The sequence below is a fragment of the Mesocricetus auratus genome, unplaced genomic scaffold, assembly GCF_017639785.1.
Source record: "Mesocricetus auratus isolate SY011 unplaced genomic scaffold, BCM_Maur_2.0 Super-Scaffold_100026, whole genome shotgun sequence".
NCBI lineage: Eukaryota > Metazoa > Chordata > Mammalia > Rodentia > Cricetidae > Mesocricetus > Mesocricetus auratus.
The window spans coordinates 12,195,312-12,211,792 of record NW_024429207.1 but is presented as its reverse complement, the minus strand read 5'-3'; the positions used below and the strand labels follow the sequence as shown (position 1 = coordinate 12,211,792).

Genomic DNA, 16,481 nt, shown 5'->3' with positions numbered 1-16,481 from the left:
ATACATCCTACAGATATCCTGATGATGCTTGTCTAACTGCCAGAGTTTTGGTCTAGGATATTTTAGGAGATTCATATAACATCACCAGAAATGTATGATTTATTCTTGATTTGGTGTTTGCCTTTAGTTTAAAAAAGTTCAGTGTTTACCATCTTAGTACTGGAAACTGATAATGACTTCTAAGGAACAGTTGTTTGATTCGTAGCCTCTGAAGACCATTCAAATATTACTATACTGATTATTATTTGATTATAAAAACAACTTTTAGCCAGGCATGATGACACCTGCACTCAGGAGGCATAGGCAGGCAGATCTTTGGAGTTCAAAGCCTGCCTAGTCTGTATACTGAATTCAGGCCAATGAAGGCTACATACTAAAATTCTGTCAGACAAAATTTTATCTAGGAAGTTTTGATGATATATGATACCTGCCATAGTTTGGATTTTATTTTCTTTCTTTCTCACATTTTTAATATGATAATCTCCCCTAGCTGTAATCTCTGACACAGTAGTATAAAAGAAGTCTGGCTCAGGCCATCATTCCTTAGGCATTTTTACAGCCACATAAATATGTAAAGGGAAGCTTTTTCCTTCAGTGAAGCCTTCCCGCCAGCCTGGTTCTAGAGCCGCATCAGTCCCAAATGAACACACAGGAGGCGATATTAATTATGAAGCTGTTGGCCTTGCTTGTTTCTTACTGGTTAGCTCTGACTTAAGTAATTAGCCCATAATTGTTAATCTAAGTATTTCTCTTACCGGAGAATGGTTCCGGGCTTCCTACCCTATGGCGTTACATCTTGACTCCCCGTCTTTCTCCTTCCCAGAGTCCTCCTGGACTCCTAGTCCCACCTATCTATATTCCTATTGGCCAGCAGTGCTTTATTGACAAATGCACAGGACTTCCCCCAACATAAATACATTTTATAATTACATTAATCCAGAAAATTATTTTAGTGGCTAACTTGAAAAAAAAATCCCAAAACCCTTTCTTAGTTTGTTTGTTCTCAAATGAACTAAAATTGAGCATACTGTAAGGGGCAGTATGCAAGACAGCTTACAAGAATACTGTCTGCAGCCTCATTGTTGTTTACTTAAAAACAAACAAAACCTAGAAGAATGAAAAACTTAGGTATCAGCTGGACCCAGTATTCTGTTAGAAGTATCTTTGTGATTTTTTTTCTACCTCAGCCCTTTAGAAATATATAATCCACACTATACACTATACCCCCACTTAGTAATATGATTAGGCATGTCTCAGCTTTCTAAATTAGCATTTACCTCTGTTTGCTAAATCATGAACTTTGGAGGGGCACTTGATTGATGGATAAATCTTAGAATTCCTGTCTTATAGTCACCTCTAGGAGTTCTTCATTTCCTTGACATTGTTAACTTCTTATTAGTTATCATAACCTTTTTTTTAAGTCCTTATTTGATTATGAAAGCATTTTTTTCATCAGCACTTGACACAGGGCTTATTGCAGTGGCCATTTAGAATGCAGATTGAATGAGTCACAAGCAATGGGTATTTATTCAGTGCTTCAGTGAACTGGGCTTCCTGTTGTGATTTTCTGCTTTATTATCCATGTTTTTTATACCCTCAATATAGAAGCTTAAAATAAAAATATGGCATGTTTAGTACAGAACTGCATATCATGTTTTAGCTACTTGAAGTATTTCAAATTCAGTATCTTCATCTTACCAAATCTGAACTATCATAGCTTACCTCAGTTCAGTGACTAAATATAAGAAGGGAGTTAAAACCTAGTAGTCTTTATTGAGGTCACAAAACTAACTGTAAAGTGCTAGAAAGTAAATATTCTAACGAGGCAGACCATACTCTGTCATAGCCAATTATCTCTGCAGCTTCTATTATTGAAAAAAAAATTAAAAGCCAGGAAGTTGTTGTGCGCGCCTTTAATCCAAGCACTTGAAGCAGGCAGATCTCTGAGTTTGAGGCCAGCCTGATCTACAGAATGATTTCCAGGATAGCCAGAACTACAGAGAAACCTTGTCTTTAAAAACTAAAAAGAATAGAAAAGAAAAAACAGCCATAGACAACCTATAAAGATGAGAGTGGCTGTGTGCTCATTATATTTCATTTATAGGGATTGAAATGTGAATTTCACTGGGCTTGGCAATGCATTCCTTTATTCTCAGCACTCAGGAGGTAGAAGCAGGAGGGTCTTTGTGAGTTCAAGGCCAGTGTGATCTACAAAGTGAGGTTAACTAGGGCTGTTACACAGAGAAATCCTGTCTAGAAAAACTGAAAAAGAAAAAAAGAAATGTGAATTTCATGTACAACTTTCATATGTGGAATATTTTTCTGATTAAAAATAAATAAAACTCTTAAGAATAGAAACAAATTTCTAGTTCACAGGTCATCTAAAACATATCAGCTGAATTTGTTCTCAGTAAGGCATTTCTAACTCTTGTTTTAAAAGACATAGGTCAACGTCTCCTAAAAATATTCTTTGTAAAACATTTGCTAGGCACTATGATAAAAGTTATATATTTCTTTTTCGCTTTTACTCTTAAGACAGTTAAAAGTATACTGTCATATAAAAACTTCTGAGAAATCCTGAAGATCCATTTAATAGTATTTTGTATATTTTTTTTTATATTTTTGGTTGTGAGCCTAGCCTTTAACGGCTGAGCCATCTCTCCAGCCCTATTTTGTATATTTTTAAAGTACGTGATGGCAGCATTTAGCAGATAAAATTTGAGAAATGGCATTAGACCAACAGAAACTGTACTCAGTGAATAATGGAATACATTAGTTGAGTTGGTTTTTTTTTCACAAATTCCAGTTTGTTTGAAATGTTTTCAGCAACTTGTGTATTCACACACTGTCAGCTCAAGTCTTCCACAACCTTTTCTAACATGCTTTGCTTGTTAACGTCTTTTATTTTTGAATACACATTTTGTCTCCTACTCTTTACATCATAAATGTTAGATCTTTGATTTAGGTTTTGCCAGTACAGGGTCCAAGATAAAAGTAATTTGTAATATATAGTATTTGCACGTTGAATGCATGTTTTTATGAAAACATTTTCCTAGTCTCATGATTTTATTCACCTAAATGTATTTCAATTGATATAAATAAATAGTAATTGAGATGTTTAAAACTTTTTTTTTTTAATTGGTAAGGAGTCAGAAACAGCCTGAACAGGAAGTTGAAAACACCAAGATACCATGGTTATATGATCAAGAAGGGGCAGTAGAAAAACCACTTTTCAAGACTGGATTTGCAGTGTCTGTAGAGAAAGCTACAAATAGTAACCGCAAAAATCAACCAGATACAAGCAGGAGAAGACGCCAGTTTGATGAAGAATCGTTGGAAAGCTTTAGCAGTATGCCCGATCCCATAGATCCAACAACAGTAACTAAGACATTTAAAACAAGGAAAGCATCTGCCCAGGCCAGCCTGGCTTCTAAAGACAAAACTCCCAAATCGAAGAGTAAGAAGAGGAATTCTGCTCAGCTGAAAAGTAGAGTTAAAAATGTTGGTAAGTTTTGAAATTTGTTGAGCATTTATAGTATAAATGCAGTAAATGTTGCTATTCTTACTTTGGCATGCTGACTTTTTTTTTTTTGGTTTTATGAGACAGGGTTTCTCTGTATTGTTTTGGAGGCTATCGGTCCAGCCCAGCCTCGAACTCACAGAGATCCGCTTGCCTCTGCCTCCCAAGTGCTGAGATTAAAGGCGTGCGCCACCACCGCCCGGCCGGCATGCTGACATTTTTGTACAGCTAGATGTACATGTATTATTGATGCCTACTTCAATCATTTTTAGTTACCTTTAATATATTTTAAAGCATTGCACTTATTCTTTGTACTTCTTAAACTTTCTCATTTCATTCATACATATGAAATGATTCCCGTTCCAGTGTCATAGCCTTTTCTTTTTGATAACCCACCATATCCAATTAAGGCATATACATATATATAGGTGTGGAGCTATACACTGGAACACAGGACATGCAAATAGTGGAAACACTTTCAAAAAAAGAATTATTCCTTCCTAGCAGCCATCCACTGTCAATACTCAGCTGAACAGATGCTCTCCAAATTCAGGGTTAATTAAAAATTGCCTAGATACCCAAATTTTACTTTTTTTGTCTTTCAGTCTTATACCAGGGCACTTCATTGAATTTTAATCAAGTTTTATTCCTAGATTCTTGATGATTCATCAAAATAGGCTTCTAATTCTTAATACGTTGATTTTTACTACCATAAATAAAACCACTTTTAAAACAGGCTTACTTGTAGATAAGCTAGTGTTTCATTGAATTCTGTTATTGAATATCATATTAAAATTCTCTTTGTAGCACTGCTATATGTACTTGCTTTTAAAAAGTAGGTTCTTCTGTAATTTTCTTAAGTTTACTGAAGTACTAGATTTAAAGCAGTTTTATTAGTTAAATTCTGGAATATTGTAGATAACGGTCCCATGCTTGAGTTTGGTTAAACCAGAGAACCATTCAAAAAGATAATACTGTTTTTCTCTGAGATAGACCCTATGAATAATCACATATTTCTAATTTCCTGATGCTTTGTCCCTGCAAACATTATGACATAGAACTGAAGGAATGTGAGTAATTTTTATTATAACATTCTCTAATTTAGCTAGAAAATTTGATATGCTGGGGGCAGTACTCCTTCAACTTTTTAAGGTTCATATGGGACTTCCACAGAATACTGTTTGAAGCATATTCTGATTCATCAAAAGACTGAAGCAGAAGGATGGAGAGTTCAAGGTCAGACTGGGCTACCCTACTAAAACCCTTCTTAATAAACATGCAGACAGAAAACAGACCCTGGTTTAGTTGTTCTGGAAGAAATCTGTGTTGTGAAACACCCTTATTTCTTTTTTAGTTATAATTTTTCTTTATTCCTGGGAATTTAATGTTATATAAAATGAAATATCATTCTCGACCACATTTCCCTCATCCAGCTGCCCACATAATCAACAAGTCACCTTTCCAACTTTGTCCTTTTTTTTTTTTTTTTTTGAAACTCTAAAACTGTTGTTTTTCTATGTATAAAGAGTCGCATGATCTCTTTCACTGGTAGATGGCTTTGAATAATCCATTTAAGAAAGGTTATTTGATTCATCTCTGTGAAACCTGTGTCCTTTGCATACTGATGGAAACCCTGCCAAAACTTGTTCAGTTCATATATCTAGATCAGACCATAGTTGTTTGAGTAGGCTTGAAAAAAACAAGAACCACACTGGACTTCTGTTAGCGACTCTGGTAGAGCTGCTGGTGACCGTCTGGCCTTAAGATGGTCAACGAGAGAAAAGACTTATCTTTTTTAATAACTCAGTAAGTCCAATTAGTGCTGGGCACATCTGTAGGGTTATCCACCTGAGCACTGGAAGTGTTGCCAATGAAAAACACCCTGAAAAACAGACTGATTCTTTCTCCCTCAGCAGCTATCAAATGCCAGTCACTCCAATTAAGGATTGAGGCCTCACCTCCCCCATCCATCTATGCCAGAGTTTGGCTGGCTTGATCTTGTGCAGGGTAACTATGGCTGCTTTGAATTTCTGAGTTCTATAACCATATCATATCTAGAAAACAGCATTTCACTGTACTTTTCTCCATCCTCTGCCTCTCATGTTCTTGCTGCCGCCTCTTCTGGGACATACCCAGAGCCTTGGAACTTAGGAGATACTGTTGATAAAGATATCCTATGTTTCTTCTAAGCATATTGACTAATTTTGCATCTTTGCAATGAATGCTGTCCACTAAAAAAAAAGGAACCTTTCTGACCAAGATAGAGCATCCCACATCTATGAATAAAAACATAGATATTTAGAAAGCAATTTTACAATGACCATTTAGAAAAATTATAGTAGCAGGTTCAGTTCTAGGGCCTAAGACCTCCATAGCTTTGGGATTTTGATCAGGATTATAGTACCAGGCATGAAATTCCCTCCTTTGGAGCAGGGCAGTATTGCACTGGGCACATCTTGCCATTCCATCTGTAGTGGTGTGTAGGATCCAGCAGTGGGTAAGATCATTGGTGTATTTTCTCTCTCAACAATGTTCATAGCTCTGCTCGGCATTATGAAAGCTAAGTAATAGAAAGGAAGTTTTCCCTGTTGGTTTGAGATTGATATCTCTATGGCCTAAAACCATAGTGTGTGGTGTCTTCAGCAATGGTGTTATGGTGGCTGTCTCAGGGTTTCTTTCTCTGTGATAAAGTGCCATGCCCAAAGGAACTTGGGGAAGGAAAACTTTAATTCAGCCCTCAGTTATAAACCATCATGAAGAGAAGTTAGGGCAAGAACTTGGAGTCAGAAACTAAAGCAGGGGCTGGGGGGGTGTTATTTATGCTTTCACAATACTGTCTCACTTGGCCAATGTTAACATGAAGTATATTAACCCTTACTAATTATGCTGTTCCCCCTGAAGAAACTTGACCTGATCACTCACATCTATAATTGAAGTTATTGGAGAGGCTGAGTCTGGAAGATTCCAAGTATGAGGCCAGCTGGCAGACACATTGTGAGATACTGTCTCAGTAACAAAACAAATTCCAACAACAACCCCAGAATGCCCTAGAGATGACTTGTTTGTTACCTTAACTTAGAGATCCAGATCTTGGATAGGAAAGATGCCTCATCAGGTAAAGATGCTTGCCACCAAGCCTAGTAACCTAAGCTCCATCCCTGAGATCACCATTGTGAAAGGAGAGAACAGAGCCCCCAAAATTGTCCTTTGACCTCTACATTGCTGACACAACTACATATAAAAATAACAAATACAATTTAAAATATAAAAAATTAAAAAGAGCCGGGTGTTGGTGGCGCACACCTTTAATCCCAGCACTCGGGAGGCAGAGGCAGGCGGATCTCTGTGAGTTTGAGGCCAGGCTGGACCGACAGCCTCCAAAACAGAGAAACCCTGTCTCGTAAAACCAAAAAAAAATAAAATAAAAAGAAACCTAGCCCTTGACTGTAATAATTTTAATTTGGGATTCATGGGTCTTTTTTCCTCCCTCTTTGTAAGTATTATTTTGAAAATTATTTATTATAATATCTCTCTGTCTGTCTCTCTCCCCCCCTCAATTTGTGTGTGTGTGTGTGTGTGTGTGTGTGAATATTGGGTCAAAGTCGCCAGGTAGATGCAACATGGCATGTGTGTGGTTAGGGGACAACTCCATGTAGCTTTCCTTTATATGTGTCTCAAGATCAAATTCTATTTTCAGGCTAACATAGTAAGTGCCTTTAGGCTGAGCCACTGTTTCTAGTCCCTACCTCTTTAAAAAAATATTTTAGATTTTAATTTACATATTTGAGTGTTTTATTGGCATGTTTGTATGTGCATCACATGGCTGGTGCCCTTGGAGATCAGAAAAGGGCATTGGATTCCCTGGAATTGGAGTTATGGATGGTTATGAGTTACTATGTTGATGCTGGGAACCAAACCCAGGTCTTCTAGAAGAGCAACAAATGTTCTTAATCACTGAGCCATCTCTCTAGTCTTCTACTCTTTTAAAGAATATTACTCATTTTTGGACCCCAACACCAATTTCCCTTTCCTACTATTTCCCCAAATGCATCCTTATTTCTTCATGGCCTCTTTTTAAAAAACAACTCACTGTTTTGGTCATCTTTCTATTGCTGTGCTAAAATATAATGACTTAAGGCAACTTATAGAAGGAAGGGTTTATTTAGGCTTATGATTCTAGAGGGACGAGAATCCATTGTAGTGGGAAAGCAGCAGACATAGCAGCTTGAGAAAGAAGCTTAAGAGTTTATTTTACATCTTGAACTGTAAGCAGGAAACAGAGCATGAACTCAAATGGTGTACATCTTTATGATGAGCCTGCCTTCAGTGACATACCATCAGTACCACAGTCCCTAAGCTCGCACACAAACAGCGCCATAAACTGGGGATCAAGTACCAAATGCCTGAGATTATTATGGAGGACATCTCATTCAGACCACCACAGTCAACATTGAGTGAATACAATTAGTACTGGCTGTGTTAATGTAGGTATGGGCCCAACCACTGAGGCATGAGCAACGTACCAGTAACCACTTCCTACCCCAAGAAAAGTTCCTCTCTCCTCCCAGCAACCACCGTCTATACCTGAACGTGACCTTTTTTGATTTTATCAGAAAAACCCGGAGTCAGATATTGGGGTAAAAGCTGAAAGATCAGAGAAGCAGAGGAGCAGGAGCAGCCACAGTCACTTCTTACTCTCAAATCCTCTGACTGAAAAGGGCAGAGATCCTGTCTACATAGGCCCGGCCTTGTCGGGTAACTATGGTTAACTAGTGGCTAGCTCTACCCTCTGATCTTCAGGTAAGCTTTATTTGTCAGATCACAGACAAAACATCACAACATATAGCTCCTCAGCTTAAGTGGGGCATCATGAATCCCTATTCCATTCATGCTGAATGAGTGGCTTGGCTTGATTTTATGTATAGCATATGCAGGTAACTATAGTTGTTCCGTGCTCATAAGTGAAGATGTCATGTCCAAAAGACAGCACTCCACAGTGGTCCTTCCTGGTCTCTAGCTCCTATAGTCTTTCTGCCTCCTTTTCTACACTATTTCCTGGGCCTTGCTTGGAGACTAACATAGGTGTCCCATTTAGTGCTGAACAGCTAACAGTTACTTTAGTAGAACTTTGACCAACTGTGAGTCTGCATTAACCTGTGCCCACTGCAAAAAAAAAAAAGCTTAACTGATTAGAGCAGCATCTGTGGCAATGAGCATAATATTTATAAGATGGTTTGAGAGCATGTTCTTTAGGAAAACATTGGTAGTAGGTTCCCATGTAGGGTCTGTGATATTCATAGTCATGGAATTTTTGAAATAGGTTTACAGTACCAGCTGTGAATTCTCTCCTGTGGAGCAGGCCTCAAGTCCAATCAGAAAATCAGGTACTATTTTACCAGTGACTTCACAAATAGGTTTTGCAGCATGCAGAAGCTACTAGTAGGTGGGGATGATGATTTTCCTCCCTCACTGGCCTAGATAGCATCTTTAAGCATTATAAAAGCCAGAAGGGAGGTTGTTTTCAGGTCACTCCAGCTTTTTTGTTATGCCCTGTATCCACAATGTGTAGTGTCTTTAGTAAAGGAAGTCTTATCTACTTATGATAGACAACGATTTTCCCTGTCTTAAGTAGAGTGTCTATTGCTGTCGTAAAATACCATGACCAAAAGCTACTTGAGAAGGGAAAGTTTATTTCAGTTCCACAGCATAGCCCATCATCAAAAGAAATCAGGGCAGGAACTGATGCAGAGGCCTAGGAGGAACTTTGCTTACTGGCTTGCTTAGTTTGCTTTCTTATCACATCCAAGACCACCCTCAGTGTTGGCACCACCCACAGTGGTCTGGGCCCTCCCACATTAACAAAACAGTACCTTTTATGGATGCAGTTTTTTCAGTTAAGGATCTCTATTTGCCGATGTGTCTAGGTTTGTGTCAGGTAGATAAAAACCAGCCAGCACATCCCTCTTCATAACATCTCAGTTGTAGGGTGTTTCTCTTATTTTCATGGGGATTTTTTTGGGGGGTTGGGCAGGTTGACTGCATGTTTGCCATTGTGTAAAGTACATAAAGAGAATTTTGTATGTATTCATAACATTTAATTTCAATTAGAATTCATTTAAATGCTTATGTGATTCAATAATAGAGTCAAAAGTTTAATTTCCTTTATGTAAATCTTCTTGTTAGGTTGCCATACCTTTTTTTTTTTTACATCAGAGAAATTTGTGTTAATCAAATGACCATATGTATGGTATTCATATAATTTTACACAGAACTTTAGCTAGACATTATTTTTATTAGTAGACCTGTTTTGTAATGTAACAAACAGTAATAAACTAACTTTTAAGAGAACTCTTCCCAGTAAATTTCATGCAAAATTGATAATTGTGACTAGGCTTCATCCTGAAAAACTGGTAAGGAAATAAGAAACTTAAATTTGAGGTAAAGAAATCCTGACTTAAATTATGTTCTAAGAAATAGAAGAGGAAGTTTGAAACCATAGAGAATATCGCAGAGACAGCATAATATTTGGGGAGCTCATTTGATATTAGCAGAGCAGCTTCTCTGATCTAGGGACATAGGTAATAAAGGTTGTTCTCTCTTTTACCTAGAATGACAAGGGTAAAATTAAAGCTCTAGTCTTAAAGAAAGCTATGGTTGAAGAGATGCCTGCAGCCTTCCTTCTCGGCCTTCTTGTCTGAATAGTGGTGATCTTATGTCTCCTGCAGATACTAACAGGCAAAGAGATACTAGTGAACAGCTATGTGGTGACCCTTTCTACCTGCCCATAAGTAAGCATTCGCTTTTGCAGCTGAGAGTGGAGAAGATAGTCTTTGTTTTATATTGCTAGGTAGAATGTGGCTTTTCCAGAGAAAAAAGTGTCCGCTCTGTATTCTTAGAAAGTCACCATTAAAGCAAACCAGCATTTGTCTTTAGCCTTAGGGTAATTAAAATGTGTTATTTGGCCAATGGATGTAACAGTTCATATAAAAATAAAACTTGCAACCAGGATAGAGTTCATAGAAGCAGACTACTAGAACAAACAAAATGTATCAAAAGAATTTTTTGAAGGAAACATAGTTGAACAAAATAATAAGGGCATGTAAGCAGATTGAATTATAATATGTAAATTCTTTAAGACTAGAGAAATGGTTTTATTAAACTTAATATTGTTTATTAAAGCAAATTACCAATTTTGAACCAAAGAAAGAATTCTGCCATTATATGGACCAAAAAGTAGTTGGTGATAAAATCAATTAGAAGGACTTATTTTAGAGGCTTAAGAGAAAATCTTTGATAGAGTTGTAAAGTAAAAAGCAAGAAGCAATATTTAACATACAACGAAGTGATAAAGGATTTGACAGTAGTACAGTTCAGAACAGCCAACTTTTGTCCATCAAGAAAGGAATGGGGGACACTTTGTATACACTAATGCGATCAAATTCCTGAATGTCAAAGATGAGTAAAAAAAATGTATGTTTCCAGAGAAAAGAGTAAGTTTTTTACAAAAGGAGCCTAACTGACATCAAGCAATCTCAGATTCCGTAGGAGAGAGAATAATAATACATAATCTAAATACATGAATAGAGGCAAATCTCTGTAGTCCTAACATTTGGGAGGCCAAGGAGGACTTGCTTCTTTAAAGCCATCCAGATCCATGTCCAGGTTATTAAAACAATCCAAGTAAACAAAAAAAGGGATGCAAGTTACAGTGGGTTGGGACTGCAATTTAAGAATCCTGTATTCAGCAAAGATAGCAGGCTTATTCTATCTGAAGCAAACCATGGAAACAACATATGGTTCCTAATAGTTAACTTCGTATAAGGAAAGATAAGGACGTACTTTAGCTAGGCATGGTTGCATAAACCTGCAACCCCAATACTGGGGAGACTCAGTCAAGAACATTGCTGTGAATCTGATGAGCATCTGCGCTACAAAGTGAGTACCAGGCCAGATCATGTCCCAAAGAACCAAAGAGACAGATGAGGGGAGAGGGAGAGGAGGAGAGAAGCATATACACTTTTTTTGGTGTTTGTATGTTTTGTTTTTTGAGACAAGGTTTCTGTGTGTATTCCTGGAACTCTATATATAGAGCAGGCTGGCCTCTAACTCAGAAATGTGCTTGCCTCTGCCTTCCAAGTGCTGGGATTAAAGGTGTGTGTCACCACCACTGCTTATCTATGAGGTATACTCACAAGCACATATGCACAAACAAATCTCAGTGTATAATTCAAAGGTTGATGCAGGAGGTTTGCTACACGTTTAATGGCAGATAAAACTATTAGAGCAAGACCATGTATCAAAAGAACAAGTCAATAAATATTAATAACTGCTAATATATCAAAAGAATATTGTCAATTGACTGTACACTTAATTTCATAAACATTTTCGTGAGTTGCTAACAGAAAATCTGTATTAAAAGGAAAAAAATCATATTCATAGTGGTAGATTAGATTTGAAGTCATTCCTAATGAAACAAAACAAAAACAGTTAAGAACAATCAAGCCATTAGCCTATTGTATTATAGGGTGGAAACACTTCACAGACATTTCTGTCCAAATGAGAAACTAAAGAGGGAACTTCTCTATTACCAACCTGTTTAGTTTTTTTTTTTTTGAAACTTAGGATCAGAAATAATTGTAATACTGTTAGTAAAGAGAAATATTTGTTGCTTTTTTGGGGGGGCATATATTAGACAATTCCTAAAGATACTGGAAAATAGCTAATGATAACAATGTAAACTGAATAAGATAAATGGGTAGTTTTCTTTGCTAACAAGAAAAATAGTAGGTTTATAAAAAGCTATGGATTTTGGATAATATAAAAAAGATTAAGTATAAAAACATAGGTACTTCTGAGAGATGAAAATGTATAAAATTAAATACAAGTCTTCTCCAAATTAAGTGCATTTAATTTTAGTATATTTTGTGTTGTCTTGGGTTGTTTTTGAAACTGAATAGCAGAAAGGCTTCCAGCCTATATGGAAGGATAAATACCTAAGAGTAGTCAAAAAAAAAGAAGTTAAGTGAGGCTTGCTTACCAAATTAGTAAATACACTGGATAACTTCTGTGACCTAAAGAACAAAAATGACCTTGGAATAGAAGCTAAAACAGTGTCAAAAATAAGATACAATGAAATATGAGGACTAGTATACTAATCAGTATAACTTATTCATTTATCTTCTATCTATCTATCTATCTATCTATCTATCTATCTATCTATCTATCTATCTATCTATCTATCATCTATTTGGGATTTTTCTAGACAGTGTTTCTCTGTAGTTTTGTAGACCAGGCTGGCCTTGAACTCACAGAGATCCTGCTGCCTCTGCCTCCCTAGTGCTGGGATTAGAGGCATGCGCCACCACCGCCTGGCTAATATAACTAATTTTAATTCAGTGGGAAGAGGCTAGATACAACCATCTGTTCATATAGATAAAAGGAACTGAGTTGTACCATATAACACAATGAAGAAAATTTACTTAGTGGAGTGTTTGTTTTGTATTTCATAACATTGAAAACATGATAACTTGGGAGTCTGATAGAGAATTCAGATCTTACGAGATTTCCCTTAACTGTTGAGGTGATACAATAAATATCAGATGACAAATGAACTGTTAGAGTTGGTTTTTGTTATTCTGTCCTTTTAAAGGTTATTCTGAAGGTATTCATTCAAAGGCATTATTTTATATTCCGTTTATGTCAGGCTGTTATATTACTCTAAATTGAGTTACTTGTATTATTTTACTATGGAAATCAATTTCCCTTTCAGTAAAATTAGTTGCAACTGGTAACAGCTGTCACTTTTTTTACCCGAGGGTATGAAAGTGCCAGTGTGTCTAGCACATGTGAACCTTGCAAAAGTAGGAACAGACATTCAGCCCAGACTGAAGAGCCTGTTCAAGCAAAATTATTCAGCAGAAAGAATCATGATCAGCTGGAAAAAATAATAAAATATAGTAGGTCTGCAGAAATATCTTCAGGTATGTTCCTCTTTTTTGCTTATTTTAATCCAAGGAATTCACCTTCAATTTGAAAAACTACACTAATGCGAGTTTTAATAATAGGCTTCCACAGATTTCTGTAATGTGAAAGGTTTTAATCACGGAGAAATGTAAACTGGAAATAATTTTTGTTGCTGTGATCTCTTTAATGTTTCTGACACATTAAAATTCATTTAAAATACATAATTGATATTAACATGGAATTCCTAATATAGAAACTCTGAAAAGTCTTACCTAAATAGAATTTGATATGAAATCTCACTATTACCCTTCTTAAAGCATTTGCTGCATCATGCCTGGGCTACAGCATGTGTCCCTCAGGGACGTGGTTCCTTCTTGGCCTTTGTGTACTCTCACACTCCTCTTCCTTAAGCTCCTTCCTTTTACTGATACTGAATTAGAGCTTTCCCTCGGCTGCCGTGTTATTTCTCAGCTCACCAGTCATCAGCTGTTGTCTGTTCCTCATCACATCCACCCCTTTTTGCCTGGATCTTTTTTTTTTTCTTTAAGCTCCTTCTGTTCTTAAATGAAATTTAATTCTGGAATCCTGACATTGTATCTGAGTCTAAGGTTGGCTAGTTGTTCCTTTCATTTCCATTCTTACCTGTATAAACCTTTTCCATTATCTGCATCACAGAATATAGTGGTCAGTGACTTTAGGTGTTTGTGTTACCCTTTTGAGTGCTTGGTAGCAAATAACTACTTTTTATATTTTTACACTAAACGTTGGTGTAATGCGTGATAGGTGGTATGCTCATAGTAAGTGTTCATTGAATAGAGTCTCGACTGTCAACTGTCAGCACCAGTATTTTACTGATTATAGAGAATAGGAACATCTCAGATACATAGAGAGAGGGGGGGTCAGTAAATATAGATTCATCGTCGCTTTTGGTGAAAATGATATCAGCTACCATTCATTACAAATTTTTGTTTTATATAATTTTTGTACATGTCCTTTGAGCCTGTAATGCCATTGTTTTATTTCCATGTTTTAGTTGTGTAATCACAAGGAAGGTACCTGTTTTCTTCTAGTACTTTTAAGAGGTTGACAATTGTAGTTTCTTGTAAAATTTGGAAAACAGTGCCCTTAACTTAGTATCTGTTCCTCGAATTCACCCTTTAAGGGAACAGAAGTAAAAAAAAAAAAAAAAATTGAGGGGTTAGTGTTGGCTGAACAGTCTAAGTCTAGCTATGTTTGAATAAAAATGTAAAGGAAAACAAGGATAGAAGAAACTGTATCAAAATACTTGCAGTAGTTTTATGAACTGTAAACTAATTTATGGTTTTGGAATAAGAATAAGAAACTTCACATTTGCTTGTAATTTGAAATGGTTTTCTTAGGCTCATATTGCTAGGAGTTAGCAATGAACTTTAGTACAGGATTCTTTTGGGAAAAAACAAATTCTGTTGTACTGGACCCAGCAAAATTTTTAAATTTGCATATCCTTTCGCTATTTTTTTTAATCCAGCAGTAGTATTGTCGAAGAGTTGGGTGGGAGTGGAGAAAGACCACAAAATTGAATGGCTTGGTAAAAACTTAGAATTATTATTTCCATTGAAAGCTAGTATTCCAGATCTTATTGTTGTCATACTAAAAAAAAAATACAGTTCAGGCACAGTGGTACATGCTGTACTCAGTGCTGAGTACCCAGTACTCAGAGGGCAGAGACAGGCATAACTGTGTGAGTTGGAGGCCAGTTTCATCCACGTAGTGAGTTGTCTACCAGCAAAATATAACATGGGTCACATAGGAACAACCTGTCTCAAAGTTACTGAATTTTGGTCAATTAAATAGTTTGGCATTAATATTCTAAAAGGCGTATTTTTCATTTACTGTGACTGTAGAAGTTTCTACATTGTTTATTGATGCTTGCTGTGACTTGGCCTATAACATGATAATTAGAGCACAGCATTTATTGCTATTATTGGATTATGCTTTCCTCTTCTCCCATGGGGAATTATAGGAGTGTTAGGGTGTTTTCCCCTCAAAAAAACAAAAAACCCAAATGACAGTACCTCACTATGACTGCCATCATTAGTCATAGCACCTTTAGTTTATAGCAAAGTTTCTTTACTGAGATTACTTACCATTTTTAAATAAAACCTTCTATCTACAGATGTTTTGTTTGCATGTATGTTAGTGTACCACGTGAATGACTGGGGCCTGAGGAAGTGAGAAGAGGGCATTTGATTCACTGGGACTGTACTTATAGGTGGTTGTGAATCACCATGTGAGTGTTGAGAATCGAACATGGGTCCTCTGGAAGAGCAACTAGTGCTTAATCTTAACCCCTGAGTCCTTTCTCTAGTCCATCTAATGAGAATAATATTTCCAAATATAGCATAAACTATTCCTTGCAATAACATGTCACTGTAGGAAAATTTTAAATAATTTTTCTCATTCGCTTATTATAAACATCATCTTTACAACACACACACATTTTATGTTCATCCTGTATCTATCCTTTTCTACAGCACATGCTAAAATACTAGAGCAATCTAACAGAAATGCACGTGATGTAGTACCAAGTAACTATATACTTAGTTCTGGTGTCCATGTTTATTCATTACCTTTCTTTGTTAAACCTAAAATCCTTGCATTATCCTGAATTTTTTGTTTGTTTGGTTATGTTTTATGAGTCAGGTTCTCTCTACAGAGCCCGGGCTGTCCTGGAGCTTTCTGTGTAGACCAGGCTGGCCTTGAACTTGAGAGCCACCTGCCTCTGCTTCCTGAATGCTGGCATTAAAAGTGTGTGCCACCAGACCCGACTTTTTTGTGTGTTTTAGTTTTATGTGTGCCAGTGCTTTGCCTATGTGGTGTCTGTGAATTGAGCCTGAGTCCTCCAAGAAGAGCCTCTCTGTTGAGCCATCTTTCCAACCCTTGGATTTCTTTTCTTTTTTGGATTAAACGTAATATATGTATGTTACTGAACATAGATTAAAAAAAAACCTCATTCTGA

The 16,481-nt window shown here is 36.6% G+C and overlaps 1 protein-coding gene across 15 annotated transcripts in view; it reads left to right on the top strand.

The window, feature by feature from the left end:
- The window catches only part of Pcm1 (pericentriolar material 1), an 89,370-nt gene that overhangs the window by 48,366 nt on the left and 24,523 nt on the right, over positions 1–16,481 (top strand). For 10 of the 15 annotated variants that reach the window (XM_040731804.1, XM_005066648.4, XM_013110788.3 and 7 more), the window contains 2 exons: positions 3,147–3,505; positions 13,336–13,500. In XM_040731804.1, coding sequence (XP_040587738.1) covers positions 3,147–3,505; positions 13,336–13,500 — 524 coding nt within the window. The remainder of the gene's footprint in view (positions 1–3,146; positions 3,506–13,335; positions 13,501–16,481) is intronic. The other 5 variants (XM_021225186.2, XM_040731809.1, XM_040731808.1 and 2 more) reach the window with 1 other exon arrangement.